This window comes from Chelonoidis abingdonii, chromosome 4 (assembly GCF_003597395.2).
Source record: "Chelonoidis abingdonii isolate Lonesome George chromosome 4, CheloAbing_2.0, whole genome shotgun sequence".
NCBI classification, from domain to species: Eukaryota; Metazoa; Chordata; order Testudines; family Testudinidae; genus Chelonoidis; species Chelonoidis abingdonii.
In genome coordinates, this window is record NC_133772.1 from 51,814,729 (window position 1) to 51,836,414 (window position 21,686).

The following is a 21,686-nucleotide window of genomic DNA, read 5'->3' on the forward strand; positions in this document are numbered from 1 at the left end:
TAGACTTAAAAATTCTAAGTGCCATACATATCCAGCTATAATTTTACACGAACTTGTAAACAAGCCAGTGATAAAAAACATTGATGGTTTTAGGCTAGCAACACAAACCACCAGTTTAGTTGTAGCACATCTGAACGAAAAATGTCATAGCATTTGGAAAAAGTCAGTACATAAAAGAAAAACGATGACAAAAATAGTGTTAGAGGCAATTAATATATTATCCCATGTATTTACACATAATACGAATGATAATGTTGATCGATTACAAAAGAACAAGCTGTTTAAAAGTACCATACTTTCTATATCACATTTATAGTTTACTGTTCTCTAAAATGCTCCATGACATGATGAGTTTTCAGGATGAGAAGACACTGTACAAAACTTCAGCCCAGTAATTCCTCAGATATTTGAGCATTGCAAAGCAGATACTAATGAGTCAGGACCTAATTCAAACAGATACTTAGGCAGTGGCTGACTTTAAAGCAGGCAAGCACTGACTTCAGTGGGACTTACTCACATACTTAGGCACATGCTTAAGTATTGTGTTGAATTGGGAGCATATATTTTAAGGGGCCCACTGACAATGCAACAAACTGATAACAGTAGTGATAACCATTCAAGAAAAGGTTTTGCATACCGTAGTGGATGATAAAACACCAGTTACCCACCAATCAGAACACAGAATGCAGCCTTCTAGGTTATGTATAAAATGTAAGATTTTTATTACATGATGAACTGAGCTTTACATGGCAATATTTCAGATAAACAAAAGAACTGTGTAATAATTTGCATATCTGATAAAACTTTTTAGCCAGATGAGTTGTAATGGTTGCAGGTTTCTATTGCCAAGACCAAGATTCCCTCCCTTCTGTCCCAAATTCTCTAATAATATATCCTAAGAATTGTAAATTGCTTATAATTACTCTGTTTGCTTTAATCATTTAAGGACTGAAATATATTGTATAACAAAATGTGGTAATTATCTTAAATTGGCAGAATAAGTCTATGCATCTGAAATACTGGCAAAACTAGACAAATAAAAATCAGTCTAAACAAGCATTAAAAACTTCAAAATTAATCAACAAGCCAAGATAAAATTCTGACCTGCTCTCCAAAAATAAAATCTACAGTATGGAAATGATTTGACTGAATTTGTTAATCCAGTTAATAAAGCAGTTCAAGTATTTAAATTGAGACAATACTAATGAAGAGAAAGAAAGCATTTTAGCCTCCTGCAGTTCTACATCACTGGAATTTAACATACTGCTCCAAGAGAGAAGCCTTATGTTTCACAAGTGAATGCCATTGTACTTTACATTATTCTGGGACCAGTAAGGACAAGAGCAGATGAAAGTGGAAAATTAGAATGAGGAGAAAATTATTCAGATTAAACCATTAAGTTACATGAAAGTCTGTAGAGTGCTACAAATTACATTGACCAATCAAAAGTTATTTGAACTTTTAGAAACCAGTATTTGTAGGTTGCATTTTAAACTATCCAATTTTGCCCTTCTGCCCCATATATGAAGCAAAACAAAAAAAAGTTAACTAATCTTCTGTGTTTTGAGTTCCCTCCTCTCGCCTTCAAAGAATAAAACACTGATGGTTTGGGCTACAAAACTATATGCAGAGTATTTCTGAACACAGTTCCTTGAATTTCAGAAGTAAAATAAGCTCCTTTAGAGAAATAAGGAAGTTCTCCCCTTTTTCACACTGCTGAGGATCTGATAAAAAACAAACATAAGAATATCAGAAGTGCTGATCCTGAGATGAATTATGGGAAATTTAGATCCAATGTGATCTTTATTCAAACTTTTGTTTAAGCTTCTTCTGGAAGACAGCTGGCAGAATAGAGAGAAGAGCTAGAATCATGAGAACAAACACAGAGTTCCAGGAAACTGCTTCCCCTGCTGTTGTAAGCTGGTACAGTGTTGTTCCTGCCTTAATTGCTACAAAAGATGGTGGTGCAACACCTATGTGTACAGAGATAAAACAATCAGTTAAAGAGAACTAAAACAATAAAAGCACAAGTTACTTTTCAATTTTTTTAGGCAAGAAAATGCTCTCTATTTTAGAACTTTGTTGGAAACAGTTTAAAGCAACAAAGTCCAGAACTTAATAAAAAATACAGTTCATAACAAGTACAGTATCTTACAGAAAAACATACATACACCATTTTTCTATAGCACCTAGACCTTATATTATAATCTAAAGAGGTGTACATTCTTTTTCCGCTATGTATGTTGTACTAACTTTTTAGTTTGCATATACACATAGCACATGGGGATTAGACCAAAAACAGTTTACCATGTCTAATTTTGTTTCTAATGATACATTTCTGCATGATTTTTGTTAGTAATCCATTATGAAATCAAATACTACAGACTATTTCCAAACAAAAACACTTACCTACCCACACATAACAAAAAAAGACAAGAATGTATGCTGGTACACAGCAAGTCAGAGCACCTTGTCAAGGGTCACCATTTATAAAGAGGGAAATATAAATTGTAGTTCCATTGAAGCACAGGGAGAAAACTGAGCGAGTTTACCCAAACTGACATTTCAGTTTGGATAGCTAATAATTTATGCACGTGGTTAACTTTATTACCATGAGTAGTCCTTTTCTTTACAAGAGTGGGGCCTTCCTAAATTACCACAACAGACTATATCCTAAAAGCCCAAACTAAACATACCTTACAGTTCCCATTCATACTATTTCTATTCATACTAAATTTTAAAAGACAATGCCCTTCAAAAAAGCATACTACTTGTAAGCTTTATTACAAGCAGATTGTTATATGTAAGTCTCAACATCATAGTACAATCTTGTTAAATTACTGCTTTTCCCTACATAGTTAGTGGTTAATAATAAAATAAGTGCTAAGCAGATAATCTCTCTTTGTATTTTTGTTTAGTTATGCAGCTCAATAAAACTAGAAGACTGGAAAAATATAATTTTCTTGTGACAAGGAAAAAAAGGAGTTTCCGAAACATCTCGAAGCACCTAATCTAGCAGACACACCAATGAATAGATGTATTTTGACATCATAGGATTGTTGTTTGTTGTTTTTTTTTAAAAGGGAAAATAATTCACTTGTTCACCAAGATAGAGACAATTCCCATCCTGTAAGATTAATTTAGTTACCACTTTCTTTTAGGTTCAGTTGAGACGAGACATAATAATAATAGTAATACCAAGCTCTTATATAGCTCTCAAAGCACTCTACAAAGGACGTCACTATTATCATCTGCATTTTACAGATGGGGAAATCGGTGCACTCATTTGCCCAAGGTCACCCAGCACTCCAATGGTAGGAACTGAACTCAGGTCTCCTGAGTGCTAATCCAGTCTCACATCCACTAGACTATACTGCTTCCTATACCGTTAATAGTACATGAATAGCTCATAGCCCAGGTGAAAAATATTTGTAACAAAATGCAAACTGAAGACTACACAACATTTTTTGAGTTTCATTAGGAAGTTTATCCATTCAAGAAAAATGACAATGTAAACAAATTGAAGAAAAACAAGCCCTTCAAGTGAAAACATGAGAGATAGAGGCAAAACAATTTTGCAAAAAGAACATAAAATAAATCTGAGTTTCACATTTTCAATACAAAACAGTCATTTTACTTCAAAATGAAAATCACAACATGGAACAAAGGACACCGCTGACGGATACAGATTTGGCATGTAACCTTGGACAAGTAACTGAACTTCTGTCTCATTTTCCCCAACTGTAAAATGGGAACAACACTGGAGTAAGATGTGAGGCCCTCACATATGATGATCAGCTCCACAGAAAAACATAAAAAGAAATAGTTTAGTCATGTAATCATTCAGTTGACCAGTAGATGGTTATATACACTAAATGATTCTCTGAACGGGGCGTGAGAGGGACGACAACGGGGTCCTTAAAAAGCTTTAATTTATTAACCAAAATTCTTACCTAGAAAAGTACCAATGAAAAATACTTTAAGTGGTACATTTATTACAGGAGATGTTATATTGATAAACCAATTAGGAAGAAAAGGCGTTATTCTCAAAAATATTATGTAGTTAATGAGGTGTTCTCTGTGTCGTTCAACCTGCCACAAAATTAAAAAAAATTCAGTAAAATCCCTGTCTTGGAAATACAGTGATCTTAATTTAAACACATGTACCATTAAATAAGGCTGTTCTTATTCAGATATAGTGCATCTGCAGTCTGGTTATTAGCTAAGAAGTTTATATACCTTTCTTTAGCAGAAATTAACAAAGGCAAAAAAAAATAGACAAAATATTTAAACAAGGTCTGACTGGAGTTTGTGAGGAAGGTCAGGAAAACATTTGTTAAATGTAGTGCTGAAGTTAGCTTAGAAATTCTGACTTTTGGGATGGGAATTAGACATCATATTATATCTACTCAGTGAACTAAATCAACTCACTCTAACAAGGAAAAAAAAGTAGCTCGTCAAAGAGCAACTATTGGTCTGTTTGTGCAGATACATCAGATAGAAAAGCAGAATGTATAAACTTAGATCCAGATGCCAGATATTTGAAAACCTTATTCAGACTTGAGGTTTTCCTATGTTTATACACCAAGGCTAGATACAGTATGTGTCTAAAGAAAGAAAGAGGTGCATTTGAACATGCATTAGCGAGGGGAGCATAAGGCTTACTCTGACCAGCTAACACACTAAAACTAATAACTACAAATTGCCTTGTCAATGCCATGTTAAAAATATACTTTTTATCCTGGTGAAAAACAAGAGGAGTGAAGCCTTAAACTATAACACTGTTTGATGTTACCTGTGGGCCTTGAACCAAGATGTGTTATCTGATTTAGAAACAGCTTCTCAACATGGTTATAACATGGTTTGGGGCCTTTCACGTGTATAGCTTTACTAGTGGAGATAGGTCCCAGATAGCAAGTGCTTAATGTTTTCACTTAATTGGAAGATATCCCAGGCCTTAACACAACTCTTAAAACGATCTCAGTTTTACCTACACTGCAGAACCACCATCTTAGTTGTGTTGAAAGAGTAATGGGAACACTACATTGTAATCAAATCCCATCCCCAAACCCAAAGTTGAATAATCATGTAAATAGGACTAGAGACCCTATACACACAAATAGTGATAACAGCTTAATGGGATTCCTTCCAAAACAGATCAGGTACAGTTTGCCTGGCTATGGAGAAACAAGTTTAAAAGATTTTTTTTTTTTTTTTTTTATACATCCAAAACAAAGGTTTGTAAAACAGTTATTCCTGATCCACAACGGCCAGAGAAGTTGGCTTTAAAGTTTAAGAATAGAACATTGGGCACAGAAAGTAAAGAGCATGGTTTCGTTCATCAAGAAAATCTCTTCCAGTGAAATTCATTTAAGAGGGTGTTTACTGTTGTAACATTAAAAAAATCACGTTTTTAAAAATCTGAAATAAGAGTATGACTGCAGTTAGACAGATTAACTATGAACAAATTTAAGACGACAGTTTAATTTTTTAAAAATTAAGGTGATTCCTTATATGAAAGAGTAAATATCACATTAGAAAGACTATATATTTAATTGTATTTGCTGAACATGCTTAATGCTAAATTTGCTTTCCATCTCGTTCCATAAATATGCTGTTGGCCAGATTCTGCCATGCTTATTCTTACCAAGTACAGTAGTACTGTACTCTCAATGAGTGGCACCATTTGCTTTAAGGAGAATACACTTGGAGTGAGGTGCTCGCTGTGAGTAATGATGGCAGAATCAGCCATTTCTTATTAGATTTACTGTGAATACCAAACTCTTATGTTTCCATTTTCTTCAATTCGAATTTTATATAATCAGCATAAATGTTTACCAAAAGCAACTTTACCTGCTCTGACCATTTCACTGCTTTCTCTGTTAAATATTTGTACACAACTGGCCGTCCAACTAAATATGAAAGCATATAACAGAAAGAAGCACCAAGTCCAGAACACTGCAAATGAAAAAGCAAGTGAGAAGAAATTCTTTGCAATTTGTACAACAATCTCTAATCCCTGCTGATTTCATTAACAGTAAAGGGCCTGGCTCCATACAGCTATCCATTTAGGCTGCTTTACAGGGTTCTCTTTTTAATTGTTTGTGTTAGCCACTCCTACAAATACACATACAACACCAATCATTTGAATCTTTTCTATAACAGCTTTGCTTAGGCCAGAGGTTCTCAAGCTGTGGTCCGCAGACCACCTGTGGTCCATGAGTCCCATTCAGCTGGTCCACAGATAGTTCCCTCTAAGGTATGCACCTGGGCAGCCGAACACGAGAAAATGAAGGGCTGCCCACCTAATTAGTGGAACGGCGCAGGCATGTGCAGCTCTACTAATTGGGCGCCTGGACCCTGGAGAAGACACACATGTAAGGTGATGTGGTGGCCTTAGGAAGAATATGGGATAGGTTGGAGGGGGTGAGAAGAGGGAGTGGCTGGAATTTGGGACATGCAGGGCTGTGGCGGCCAGAGAAAGAGGGGACTTTCACCAGCTCCAGGGCTATAGCTGCCATGGAGAGACAGCCCTCCTTCCCAGTCTCAGCTCCGTGGTGGGGGAGAGACCTCCCCCCGTCCTTCCAAGCCCAGCTTGAGGGCTGCCACAGCAGGGGAGAGAGAGTTCTCCCCAAACTACTGCTAAAAAACTTAATGGAAATCACATTTGGGAAGAGGTGTGGAAACCATTAAGCCCAGATCTTTGTTACGTGATATAGTTCTGGCTCTTCAGAATACTCCCATTGAATCCTTCGTAGCAAGCAGCACTAGGTTTGATGGAGGAGCTGCTAGGTATTTTGTAGGATAAAGACCTTATTTGCAAGCTCTTTGAAGCAGGGATCTGTCTGCAAGCTCCAAACCATGTGTTAATATGCTCCAGGGCTTGTAAGAACTCCATGAGTCCACTGGGAGTTTTTGAGTTGGTGACACACACAATGTGAAACCAGGAGAACTTTGCCTATTTCTACAAAGCTCTGTTGCATTTGCACAGAGTGGGTCCTAAACACTCATTTAAAATACCCATCACCAACCACTTGATCAGCAAAAACAATGAATAGTCCTTTTGGCACCTTAGAGACTAACAAATTTATTTGGGCATAAGCTTTTGTGGGCTAGAACCCACCTCATTGGATGCATGAAGTGAAAAATACAGGTATAAATACATGAAAGGATGGGGGTTGCTTTACCAAGTTTTAGATCAGTCTAATGAGATAAAAATCAATTAACAGCACGGTACCAAGGGAGGAAAAATAACTTTTGAAGTTGCTCCTAAACCCTGCTTGAGCACAACAGCAGTCATCCCAAATGCCAATTTATTGGGGGAAAGGGAAAGAGCAATACATACTTACCAGACAGACAAGAAATAAGGCTAATGGGAATGGATAAAGAAACCCTGAGAGGATACTGAGAAATATAGAGCCAGGTATAGCAAATGTTTGCAAGCTGAGTGCTTCTCAGTTAAGGATAGAACATCATGTTACTTAAAACTTTTACATTCTTCATTTTAAAAGTGATCATGGTATTTACCAACTTGCAAGCTGAACACTAGAAATATGTATATCCTCAAAATACTACTGTTGGCATAAGCAGTTTACAAGAGATATTTGGGAACACTGCATTAATATATTAGTTTTTAAGGCCTTGCCCACATAAACTTGCACCAATTTAACAAAATCTTTTTTGCGAAGACACTTTTAGTTAAGTCAGTGCAAACTGTTTTCTTCTTTCAGATTTTAGGTTTAGTGTTCATTCGAGTGACGGGACAACTGAAACAGCTTTGATAAGGTACAGTACAAATAAGTACTATATGACCAGTAACAAAATCTCATTCTTCACCCGCAGCATACCCATACCATTCCAGCCTTACACCACTTTTCTTAGATTTTCAGGCCAGAAGGGACCACTAGAATAATCTAGTCTGACCTTCCACATAACACTCGCCATAGACTTTTCACCTTGTCATTCCTGCCCAAACCTCTAACTTTTGTTTCAGCTGCAGAATTTGTTTTGTTTTTTTTTTGCAGAAGTTGCCAAAAACATTCAAAATATGGTGGAGGTTTTATGAATGTTGGTACTAGGATAAGACCAAACCCATATTTGCTTGTGACGTACACAAGAATTTGAAACCAAGTCTTCAAAAGTTAAAGTCTAATACAATAATCCATTGCATAGGACACCCCCTTAAAGGTGTTTAATTTTAAAAAGTGACACGTTTGCACACAAACCAATAGTAATATCAGACAAACATGATATCGCCTTCCTACCCTAAATTTCTTCCCTTTTAAAAACTTCTTCATCCTAGAGGTCCATATTCAGGACTGCATACTTCTCACTACATAAACTAGATAAGGGATGTCAAACATATAGTCCAGATTAAGTTAAAGTATTTATTTATGTGGTCAGCAAGACATGTTCAACTCGTATAGAAGCACACTCAGGTTTTTTTTTTTTTGTTTGTTTGTTTTAATAAAGATGTATTTTTAGTCCTCACAGTTGTGAAGGAAACCATCCAAATGCAAACCTAGAGTAACTGATGCCATGTAGGCATGAATCTGAAAGCAATGGTGACTCAGAGTGGTGGACTCCCTTGTCCAGTATTAATCTGCTTGAAGTGTCAATTCAAATTCAATTATGATACATCATTGACCACTTTAGCAAATGAAATTGAGAAAGTGGTAGCAATAAAGTCCATAGGAACTGGGAATTGCTGCCTGGAAGTAGAGTAAAAAAAGTTCTTGGGGTCTTGCCATCAATTCAGCTGTGTTGATATGAAGTGGCACTACAACCTTGTTCATCTGATGTCTTATTGAGTAGTACGCTAACTGGAGCCAAAGTTGAAGGGGCCACAAGTGGAAGTCTGAAAAGCACTGTCACAAGCACTCACTAATGTGGTGTACAAGTCCAAGGCAACTCTGTACCATCATAGTCAGGTTTGATTTTATTCTGTTCAGAAATGACTACAATGATAGGACTCTGTCCTCTGGCAGAAAAGACCTCACTGACCAGAGCTGATCATGGCTCCAATGAACACTAACAACAGTGATAGGGGGAAGGACAATTCTTCTTAGTTCACACAGAAGTGCATTTAGGCAAACAGGTAGAACACACATTTCAGACTTGTTGGCATCTGTTGTTGGGATCAGGTAGACATTGATACTTTGGTTTGCAGCCACCACCACTAAGCATTTTGAGAAGACTCACTGCTTGTACTGGTAATGGCTGGGCCCTACTATGAATTTCAAGTACTTCCTATGGGCCGGGTGGGTAACTATGCAAAGTATGAGTACTGTAAATCGACAGTTACAAGCCTCTATTGAGTCTGAAGTGATGGAATGATGGAGGCAAGTGTTACCATCCTGAATCTGTGTCATTTTCATTCAATCTCCTCAGCTCTAGGATAGAACAGAAACCCCCTTTCTTCTTCAGAATAAGGAAATAGCAGAATCTCTTTCCCTGTACTCCTGCAGTACCTCTTCTATGACTTCTAGACAAAGCCACGAGGCCACTCCTGTTTGGAGCAGGTTTTCATGAGAAGGGTGTCTAAAAAGACAAGAGAAGGAGGAGTATGTAGAGAGAAAGGCACGGAAATGGTTAGAGTTCCCAGGGCTGATGATGCCTAGCACTCACTGGTCAACTGTTATCACAACCCACACCTGGTGAAAAAAACAAGGTGGCTTCTGAAGGTGAGGGTAGGCTCTAACTTGGCTCCAGTGTCTCTCCTCGGGCCTCTCTCTTTTGGGGACAATATATGTACGATTTGCGATAGGGAACTGGGGTGCATTCCCCTAGGGATCACAATCTAAAATCTTTAAGAGAGTAGAACACTTCAGCTGTTTGGCTTCTGAACAGCTCCATCCCTTCAAAGGGCAGGTCCTCTATGGTGCATTGCACTTCTTGGAAATGCTGAACGCTTGAAACCAAAGCCCATCTCATGGTGATGGCAGAGTCCCATACAACCATGGCTACTTGTAAGGATATCTTTGAGACCATTTGACCCACCTTCATGAGCTCTCGGAGTTCTCTCTTGTTATCCTGTGGAAGCATTGTCAGGAAAGTGGACTTGCTCTTATCTCCCAAAATTATATTTTGAACAAAGCCTGATATTTTACTTTAGAACACAAGAGCTTAGTAGTGATGCTAAGGAATCAGTCTTACACCAAACAAAGGTCCCTTTTTTATGGTCTCTTTTCTGCGGTGCCCTTTGCAAACCTGGATTTGTCCTGTACTGCTGATATCACAAGTCACCCTAGGTTACAGTAGACATATAAAGTTTCAAAGCTCTTTTGTGGCTCCTCTTTTTTGCTCCTTTTAGATGAGGGAGGAAGAGTGATTGGGGTCTGCCAGAGGTGAAGATTATGCCCTTCTCGAGTTCAAGTGTGCCCTCACTGATAGGGAGGGCAATCCTGGCTGGGGCTGAGGAGTTCAGGATGTCAAAGAACTTAATGATCTTTTCCTGTGTCACTGAGATTTCAATGCTCAGAGCCTCAGACAACCAGGTCAGTGGGTACTAGAATGCCTTGAAGGTGTCAGATGCAAGTGCTACTGCCCCATCTAGTGACAAGGGAGGTTGCTGGAACTCTTTTGGTACTGCCTTTTCATAGAGGCCCATGTCTGGTTCAAGCAAGGGAGGTCTGGCTAATCATGCCACTAGGGAGCAAGATCTTCTCTTCCATAAGACATGGGAGGGAGATCTGCTCCAGCACACACATGATGTGGTTCTCTAGTATGATCAATGGGGGCAAAGTGAACTTGGTAAGGGAACTTATGATTAATACTAAATTTTTTACATTTTAAAGTGCCATCCTGATATTAACTGTATCAAACGTACAGTAAATGAACAAAGTGTAAACTTGATTTGTAAGCATACTTCAAGGGTTTGAGATAAACACATCACAGCATGCACATTAGTTGACCAAAGTCGGTCACTAATCTAAGAAGAGCGACAATTAACTATTAAAACAGTAGATGTCATGGTATTTAATTACACAGCTGATTGGGTTTTTTTTTTAAAAAACATTTGTTACCTTACATCCATCTTTGTCATTTCAACTCATTTCCCTTTTTGTATAGGATCCATTTAAAATGTTATTTGTGAACAACTGCTTTTTGGAATAGAATAGAAGCAGCTTTAAGATAATTCAGTAATGATTTAATGACATTTAATAACCCTGTTTTGAGTTACTAAAACCTCTCATACTGAGTTATAGAGAAGACCTCCTCCACCATTCTTTTTTAAAAATTATAAGTGGAACAACCATTGAAGGTTCATTTTTATCTAAGCATTTTTAATTACTAATTAATATATTCTGAACCTTGCATCACTACCAACAAAAAGAGAACTGCTGCTTGGAGTAACAATTAGACTGTATTTTAACTCCAAATATCTTGTACTTGTTAACTTCACATAAAGAGATCCAGCAATTCTCAGTGTAAAATAGGCATGAGAGGAATTAAGGTGTGCCTTGAAATACTTGTGAGAAATGCCCCCAACACAAATTCAAATGCTCTCATTCTTTTTATAGTAGCTGTAATAGATGCAATGTTTGAGTATCTTAGGAATGTGGGGCTGTACTTAATTTTGATTTTCTTTTTAAGATCTCCACAAGATCCATATAAATGGTTTGAAACAACTGAACCAATATGTTCTATAAAGCCAGACAGTTTACATGTTAAGTTACATATTAAGAACCGTTTCTTAATGCCACACTTTCATTCTGCCAGTCTGGTCCATTCTTACAGGCAGGCAGGCAGTGAAATACACAAGAAAATGACTAAGTACTTTAGAGTTCAATATTCTTGTGCATTTCAATACCTGGCCCAAAGACAACCCAATAGTTACATTTTTAATCTTCATCCTCATTTACATCCCTCCTTCAAATTTTTCAGAGAAAAACACCGTTAACTGCAACTAAACAACTTTCATATCACCAGGAAAAGGATACAAAATGTACGTGGCAAAATAAGCCACTAATACTTGGATGTAGAAGGTGTCTTTGTATTTGGAGAGGACTCTTCCTAAGGCCTTAGCATCATCCATGTCTCTGGGAATCTTTATACATTCTCTCTCTTCACTGAAGGAAAAAAAATAAAATAAAATTCCAGGCTAAGTAATCAGTAAATAAAATTTTAAAACTCATTTGCCCCAATATAAGATAATAAATCAAAGAGCTATAAGGCGAGCAAAACAATTAGTCTAATTGTTGGTGTGATAACTTTCCTAGGCAGAGAATACAAATCTATAGGATTCTGCAGCTCAAACCCTCAGATAATTTTAGGAGTTTTCAACATTATTTCTCCTTGTTCAGATTATACAGATGAAGAAAAAATAACATTGACTGAGATTTTTTGGGAGGGATGGAGTGTTACATCCTTCTTCACAAGAGGAAACATTTTCCTGGTATTTTGCCTTATGGGTACGTACTTTCTTTTTTGCCTTTTTTAAGTTGAAGTATGCAGTTCAATTTTTGTACTGTTATACCCTATTTCAGTTAGGCATGAGATAAAAAATTTTTTTTGCCACTATAGTTAAAAGCAATACAACCTCCTCTCTGTGGACACAATTATATCAGTATAGACGTGCCTTATATAGGCATAGCTTATTTCCCCCACCTATATGAGAACACACAACACCAGTATAAATCACATTTATACCAGTATAACCATATCCAAAGAGGGGAAGGTTGTACTGATTTAATTATAGCAGTATAGTTAAAGTGATACAACTTTTGCTTTTAGACTAGCACTGACTGGCAGTCTCCAGCACTTGCTTCTGGATACTTCCAACCCTGAGGTTTTATATTTTGACTTCTGGGTTGTCTAATGAATTTCCTTCCACTCCTCCCCACTCACTTTTTCAGATTTCTATCAGGTTATGAAAATGTTGAGGTATGTCAGTTTGGGGACCTCCTAAAACAGGGGTGGCCAACCTGTAGCTCTGGAGCCACATGCAGCTCTTCAGAAGTTAATAGGCGGCTCCTTGTATGGGCACCAATTCTAGGGTTGGAACTTTCCAGTGTGCTGGGGGGTGCTCACTGCCAACCTCTGGCTCTGCCACAGGCCCTGCCCCCCCACTCCAGTCCTTCCTGCCCCCTCCCCTGAGCCTGCCATGCCCTCGCTCCTCCCACATACCCCCAGAGCCTCCTGCATGCCACAAAACAGCAGATCAGGAGGTGCTGATTGGCGGGGCTGCCGGTGGGTGGGAGGCACTGGGAACAGGGTGGGGGAGCTAATGGGGAACTGCTGATGTATTACTGTAGCTCTTTGGCAATGTACATTGGTAAATTCTGGCTCCTTCTCAGGCTCAGGTTGGTCACCCCTGTCTTAAAACCTTTAGTTGTAGAGGATACTACAAAGAAAAGCCAGCAAATTAATCCTTCTTAATATACTTACTCACTAAGCTGTGGAAAATATTTATACACTAGAAACATAATCGAAGCAGCAGATAGAAAGATGGACACTAATATGAGGAGTGACATTCGTGCTGATCCACCTTCTGTATGGGCCTTTCCTAAAATTAAACAAAATTATAGTTAACAAAAATAAATATGACAGAGTTCAAAGTTATGCTTCCAAAAGTTTTTACAAGTAAGTATTTTGTGGATAAAATCTTCCCACCAAAAGCCGTTTCTCTTATATTCCCTAGAAGCTGCAGGCAAAATCTTGAATTCCTTACTTGACCAAAGCTCCCATTGACATAAACCCAAATAAGGACTGCTTACTGGAGCTGGCCCTCAATTAATACATTAAGGGAGAAAACCTGCTTTACACTCTTATTAACCACAGCAAAGTAACATGAGAACATGCATGTAAAGTACACTAAACTTTTTGCCAAAAATTCCCCACCACTGGTTTAGCTACAGTAAACAAAATGCTTATGGCCATGCTGTCTAAACTCTGCTCAGGGAAGATCTAGCGCTGCATTAACTCTGGCCAGCCATGTCAACACTACAAGAAAAGGTATTTTTAAACACGTTAACTAATTAAGGTAAATCCTTAGAGATACATTTACAAAAACATCTTCCCTTTCCTAGGTTGGGATTTTAACACATACTTAGTTACAATATGTTAATAATATGTTTAAAAAAAACCATACCTTTTCCTAATGAAGACAAGGCCTAAGTAAAAGGTACTTTTAAAAACATCTTTCACTTAGTCTTAGTATACACGGGAAAGTTTTCTTCAATATAACCTAAGGTGTGACGTTAAACTGATATAATGATACAAATAAACCCCTCCCCCACCCAATGGAGACACTCTTTACTCCTGGGAGAGTTCTGTGCTACTGCATGCACACATATTTAATAAGTCCCACAGATTTCTAAGTTTTCATACAGAAAAAAGTTTCAGAGTAGCAGCTGTGTTAGTCTGTATTCACAAAAAGAACAGGAGTACTTGTGGCACCTTAGAAACTAACAAATTTATTTCAGCATAAGCTTTCGTGGGCTACAGCTCACTTCTTCTGACGCACAGAATGGAACACAGAAAAAAGTGTCTGCCAAAATCTTGCTGCAGTTCCACCTTTTCCCCACCAGAAGGAGCTGTGGCAATAGAACAAAGTTGCAGCTCCTTGCAGGAAGGGCGAGAGCACTGCCTTCACAACGCTGCTTGTCAGGCCAGGTCAGTAGACAGGGCTGCTGGAGGTCTGCCAGGTGCTCATAAGGGCTAGTGGGGGAGGACAGACTGGGGCAGCCGCTGGATGCAAGTGAAGGCACAGGGCCACGGGCGGGGGAGGGAGATGCAGAGCTACATAGGGACAGGGAAGTGGCTGGGTGAGAGCACAAGGAACACATGGGGACAGGGGCAGATGTGCCTGACTGAATGGGAGAAGCTAGGGGTCAGCCAGGGTCTGAATGGGGGAAGCTCCCGAACAATCCTTCCCCCCACCCCCACAAAAAAAAAAAAAAACAACAAGCACCAACCACCTGTTCCATACTTTTCCCACCCATACCTAACAGCCCTCCCAAGTTCACACCCAAGTTCCTTCCCAGCAATTACTTCCTTCTCCCTCAGCTCCTCTGTTACCCCTGACTCCTCCAAGCCTTTGCTTTGAGTCTGAGGGGTGTGGGAAATACGGTTTTGTATTGTAGTTTAAATGAATTATTATTCAGAGCGCCGTATTAATATGCCTAGTAAGGAATCTATTTGTAAAAAAAACATTTCCTGAATCTTTTTTGTTGTCTGTATTGTTACAGACATATTTGCTGACAGGTATTTTGAAATAAATGACCAAAAATAATTGAAACTAATGTATTTATATTGTGTTATTTTGATAAATAAAATATTCAGAATTTTGCAGAATTTTAAAATATTGTGCGCAGAATATATTTTTTGGGGGGGGTGCAGAATTTTTAAATTTTTGGCACAGAATTCCACTGGGAGTAACTCTTATTCCAGTATGAGGGTTTGCCTACATAAAGACATTCAGGAAAGTTAAGATTTACTGGTGCGAAGATAATGCACATTAACCCCCCCCATGGATGCCCTTTTTCACAAATAATGTTGGTTTAGTTTGCTGTAGCTCAGCCCTTGAGTGTAACGCAGCTATACCAGCAAAACCCTCCAACTGCATATGCAGTTATACCAACAAGAAATGCTTTGGATGGTATAGCTGATACTGGTTTAGCAAGCAAAATGCTGGTATAGCTCAAAGGCACATTTTTAGCAGTATAACTGCATCTACACTAAGGCTTTTGCCAGCATAGCTATTTTGTTAAAAACAAAAAAGCAAAATGTTTAAGTGTATACCTGGTCTTAGTTTCTCTGCTGGGGTTCCACAACACAAAAATCCCAAGGTGCTGGTTTCATTTGCAGCTCCTGGTGACATGATTATGCCACTATGTGACATGCACAGTAATCTATTGTATTACCATTTCAATGTTGTAAACCAGAAAAAGGATGATGAAACATATATAATAAAAACAAAACAAGTGCTAGGACTAGTTTCAAGTTTACTTACTCTATCAATTTTGCCTTGAAGTCAGTGCAAATGTTTACCATATTCCCTTAATTTTACTGCCTCTGTTTTGTCTGAAGTGCTAGAGCCATGCAGCTACAAACTTAACTGTGTCTTTTGGGGGTTTTTTTACTACCACCTTCTCCAGGATGATAATCCAATATGAGGAAGGGAAATCTACTGGATAGAACTAATTGTAGTAAAATTAATTATGTGTATGGGGCATTAATATGTTCTCCATGTCTCACCCATCCCACCCAAATTTGTTCTAACCGTTGGCAAGATATACAGTAGAGAATTTATTACAAGTGACTAAAGATTTTAAACTGCACTGTAAAACCATGCCAATTTCCAACCCGTGCTAATATAGTTAAATGTTTTTAACACAACCCAGAGTAGATAATCACAATACTTGCCATACCTGGTCAGACCAAATACATTTGGTTGCTTACCCAAATGCACCTGACTGATAGGGCAATAATGTACTTAGAAAATCCCTTTCCAACTCTATCAATTTACAACCAGATATTAAATTATTCTACTATTTTACATACCCAGTAAGTACACACAAATTAAAGCCCCAATCTTGCAAGCTGCTCTATGCAAGTAAGGCTATATGTGAGCACATGGTTAGCTCATAACAGGTTGCAGAACTGAAAACTAAGGATACGCTTCCATTTTGAATGCCCTATCATCAGGTTAGGTCACCAAATGCCAACAAACAGCCTTACTTACAACTGTGTATAGTTTAGTCCTTTATTAACATTGTTTCCCTGAAAATGCCCAGCCCTGACAAACTAACAAGTGACAACTCACAATTCATAGGTGTTGCAGACCCTTCTGTATGAGCCATTCACCCAAGAATGGTTCAGTACAGTGCCCCTCACTAGCACATAACAGGAAGGGCTCAGCTGACCAAAGTGAGATGTCTGCTTTAAGACACTCAGATCCTGACCAATGGGGAAGTGACAACTGCAAAGGAAACAATGGGGGGCAAAGAGGGAGCCACCAGGGGGTAACTGGCAGAGAGAGAGGCTTGCTCCCTTGCTTACCCTTCTGGAAGAAGGGCACAGATGCCCATCAGCACAGAATGAGCCACAACATCTTAGCTTGTCTTTGGAGCCATTTGCTTAATTGCAACACCTGCCTGGCTGCCAACACTGCCCACCACCTCCTCAAATTAATGCCACCTTAGTGCCTGCATGCCCCTGAACGGTGACCCTACATAACGCCCCTCTCCCTATCTCCCCATACTACCCCAGCCTCACCAAACCAACCCCACTTCAGTGCCCCTTTCCCCAACACTGACCTGAGTCCATTCCCCTGTCCCAAAGTGACTAACCCTACAGTGTCCCCTACCCCCATTACTCAATACCCTGTCCCTGAACACTGACCCCACAGACCCACCCCCGCTACTTCCAAACCTACCTCCCCTCAGTGTCCTTCCACAAATAGCAACCTTGCAGAGCCCCTCCCTTTGCCCCAACCCAACCCCATCTCAGTGTCCCCACCCCACACATTGACCAGTGTCCCTCCCTTGACACCCTCCACACTGCCCCCTCCCCAGACATTGACCCCACAGAGCCCTTCTTACTGCCCCTCAAGTGACCCGCCTCCGTGTCCTCTCCCCAGATACTGACCCCACAGAGCCCTTCTCCCTGCCCCCTCCCCGGACACTGACCCCATCCTGCCCCCAGCAGCGGCCCCGCTGCTCACACCGCCCCGCGGCCCCAGGCAGGCGGCAGGGCGGCACCTTCAATGCGCTCCTGCTGGGACTGGGCGCTCGCCAGCTCGCCGGGGCCCCGCCCGCCGCTCTCCGCTGCGCCATGGCCCCGCGCTGCCAGGAGCCGGACGCCCGCGCGAGAACACAGGCCCAGCCACGCGAGCCCAGGCCTGCCCGGCACCAGGAGCCGCGAGAGGAGGCGAGACCCGTCGCTCCAGTCACCCCACCAAAGCCCCACACAGCGCATGCTCGCCCGCTCGAACCGCCGCGGTCGCTTGGGCCTGGAGGGAAGAGAGCTCCGCCTTTAACTGGTAAATACGGTAACGCCAAGCAGGGTTTGCGTTTTTAAACTGTTAATTACGACAAACACTTAACTGTGGTAACGCGAAATCAAGACTGTGTTCAACCATGTAAATACGGTAATCCGCAGGTGGCCTAGGTCCCCAATCAATATATGCTGTAAAACAGGGTGAGTTGCATGTTTCGGCTTATGCTAACGCCCAATTATGGGTGAGTTTAGTCCATTAAATACGGCAGGCACATCCAGATTTCACTGTTTTCCGCTTCCCAACATGAAAACAGTAAAGCTTAGATCAGTGCGCGTTTAATGTTTAACCCAATAAATAATCTAAAACTGAGGGTAAACTGAGCCCGGTCTTCCTGATTAATCCATTAAACATGGGTTAAACCTCAAGGTGAGACTTCAATATATACGGTAATGTCCAGCTAGAATTGCGTGTTTTGTTGAGTATATATGGTAGCCTGTTTAGCCTATTGAATATAACAGTAAGGCAGGTCTGTGTGTCTAGCGCAATAAATACAATCATGCAGTTAAGTATGGTAATACTCAGCTGAGGTTGAATGTTTGCTATACTTGGTAACAAGCACTCAACCAGAGCTCATTGTGTTTTAACCCAGTAAATACAATAATGCAGAGATCGAGTCAGTAAATATGGGAATACAGGGCCTCCTTTAGCAATGTGAGTAATTAACCAGTGGAACAACTGATCAAAGCTGGTGGTGGATTCTCCCTCACTGGCAGTTTTTAAATCTAGATGTCTAAAAGTTGTGCTCTAGGTCAGTCAGGAATTACTTTGAATATATGCTCAGGCCTGAGTTATACAGGAGGTCAGAGTAGTGTAGATGATCTCAATGGTCCCTTCTGGCCTTAGAATCTGTGGGATAGTTACTTGGTGGAGTGCTAAGTGTACCATGACTGGAGGGACAGCACTTTAAGCCCTTAGCAGCTGGTGAGTTCCAAAAAGCACTTATATGTGTGACTTAAACAATAGGATCATTAACTGGTAGAAAAAAAATGCAGATACCCTAAATTTGTTGACTAAACAGTTACAACAAAGTAGGCCCTAGCATAGTCCCTAGAGAATCCAAAAGAGGATAGCACTTCTCAGGCCTAGTACCTTGGATTTATGTCCATACCTTTCGGGGAGGTCCTCCTCTGAAAAGGATCTATCTCCACATCCTGTTTAGTCCATCAAGGGATCTTTGTGCCAGAAAGCTGTCCTATGACTTTAAACCAAAAGCCTAAATCTCACAATCTCAGCCTGCTCATTTTGGATTGGGAACAGTGCCCTTTCCAAGTGTGCTACCAGCCACTTCACACCACCCACTGAAAGAGTAGGACTTCTTACTCCCATAACTATAGCAGACATAGATCACCATTCAAATACCTTTTAGCCTAGGGGATTGGAAGATGCCGTGAGTGGGGAGTCAGGAAACCATTACTTAAAATCTCACTTCTGTGCATTACTGTCTATTTTTCTGTGTATTTCATAATCATTAATAGCCTAACTAAACCTGGAGGCAGCAAGTATCGTTCCTTCATTTTACAAGTAGTTGATTGAGAAGTTGCACAAAATGGCTTCTAACAGATTTGGGACTAGAACTCAGGTTTCTACTATGGTAGACCCAAATCTCTGTCATACTACCTTTCAGGCTTGAACATCCCAAATCTATGGCCTTAGCTATTTGTTTGTACCTCTAATTGTAATCCACATTCCCATCTCAGAGCCAGGAGCAAAACCCAGAAGTGCGAAGCCCCAACATTCCACTGTTTTTGAGCAAACAGTTGTATAAACCACTGGTAAAGGGAATGTCACATCCTCATGAAGGGCTGACAAATAAGTTATTCCTTTAGATCACATGATAGATGCCTTTGTTGCAATACACACAATCCAGAATTCAAACCAATGGAGGAGGGGGTCCATAAGCTTGTGTATGATGGAATTTCTGTTTCTCCCTTTTTTCTTTTTTCTTCCTTTTTTAAACATCTGGTTTATTAAATTGACATAAGAAAACATCATTAGCAACATATTTAATAGTTGAAAACATTATATTCTGTTAATTATGGTGTGACACACATTAGCCAAGTGTTCCACTTTTTGGTCATTTGTCACCTATTTTGCTTACTTATATAACACATTGCCAGGTTTGAATAATTATATTTGTGAAGACTTTAGGGATATAGCTCTAGAATGGCCATGTTCCCTGAGGGCAGCATGTGGTTTCAGTTCCATTGGAAACAATAGAAAATGTCAACCATCTTTACTAGGGGCTCATTAATTTCCCCTGCCCCACCCACTCCCCTTATGAAAGAGTGAGGAGTTATTGCACTGAATGCAGCATGTATGATTACCTACCTTGTGGGCAGGTCGTGTATCAGTGCAAGGAGTTCATAGTCCTCAAAGACCAAGTATGGGCTCTTGAGACCACAATGGCTGAACTGGAGGAGCTGAGACAGACAGAGAGATACACAGATGAGACTTTCTGGGACACAGTAGAGCTGGCCCACTCCCAGTCTGACAGAGTCTGTGCTGTTGAGAATGATGAAAATCTTGGGGAAGGAGAACATCAAACTGGAGAGGAGGAAATCAATCCCATAGTTAGGATTAGGGAGACCAGGTAGCAACTGTGAAAAATCAATACAGGGAGCAGGGGTAATAGTTGCCTGTATAAGACAAAGCCCCCAAATCTTGGGACAGTCCCAAGAATATCAGGATGTCTGGTCACCCTCCAGTTGAGACGTTCCCTCCAGATGATGTCATGGCATCCTCTCACACTGAGGATATCTCTCTAGGGGAGGGAATCCCAGTTATTGGGAAGAGATAGGTCATGGGGGGAATCAACCATTAGAAATATAGCTGGGTCTGTGATAACCAGCAGAACCTCATGGTGAACTGCCTGTTGGAGGCAAAGATTGTGAGTGTCTCGAGACATCTAGGCAGAATTAAGTGCAATTGCCAGGGAGGAGCTGATGATCATGGTACATGTAGCTACCAATGACATAGGGAAAGGTAGGAGAGAGATCCTGGAGGTCAAGTTTAGCCTGCAAGGAAGAGATTGAATTCCAGAACGTCCATGGTACATTCTCTGAAATGCTTCCAGTTCCACGTGCAAGGCCAAGTTAGTCAAAGTTGCAGAGTCTCTGTGCCTGGATGAGACAATGATGTAGGGAGGAGGGGTTTAGGTATATTAGGAACTGGTGAACCTTTTGGGAAAGGAGCAGCCTATACAGGAAGGATGGGCTCCACCTAAACCAAAATGGAACTAGACTACTGGCATGTAAAATTAAGAAGGTCATAGAGGAGTTTATAAATTAAGGGCTGAGGGAAGGTTGATAGGTAAGGAGGAGCACATGGCTGAACAGAGACATCTCATATGGGAAGATCTATTATCAGGGAATCTCTATATTCAGTAAAGAGATGAGGATAGAAGTTGATGAAGTACAGTTAGGAACTGAAGAGAAACAGTCAATGAAAAAGAGTCCCATTCAATTACATCACATGAAGGCAGACAACTAAAAAGTGACAATTTTTATAAATGTTTGTATACAAATGCTAGAAGTCTAAATACTAAGATGGGTGAACTTCAGTACCTGATATTAAATGAAGATACTGATATAATAGGCATCACAGAAATTTGGTGGAATAATGTCAATCAAGGGGACCCGGTAATACCACGGTACAAAACATATACAAATGACAGTGTAGGTCA

General features: G+C 40.0%; 1 protein-coding gene across 1 annotated transcript; it reads right to left on the reverse strand.

Annotated features, from left to right (window-relative positions):
* Positions 1 to 698: 698 nt before the first annotated feature.
* On the reverse strand, positions 699 to 17,856 carry TMEM41B (transmembrane protein 41B). Its single transcript, XM_032792677.2, is given in 8 exon segments — positions 699 to 1,973; positions 3,954 to 4,092; positions 5,854 to 5,958; positions 7,350 to 7,443; positions 11,943 to 12,071; positions 13,390 to 13,507; positions 17,706 to 17,759; positions 17,762 to 17,856. Coding segments are annotated over 8 exon segments (828 nt in total). The 5' UTR covers positions 17,781 to 17,856; the 3' UTR covers positions 699 to 1,803.
* Positions 17,857 to 21,686: the final 3,830 nt, after the last annotated feature.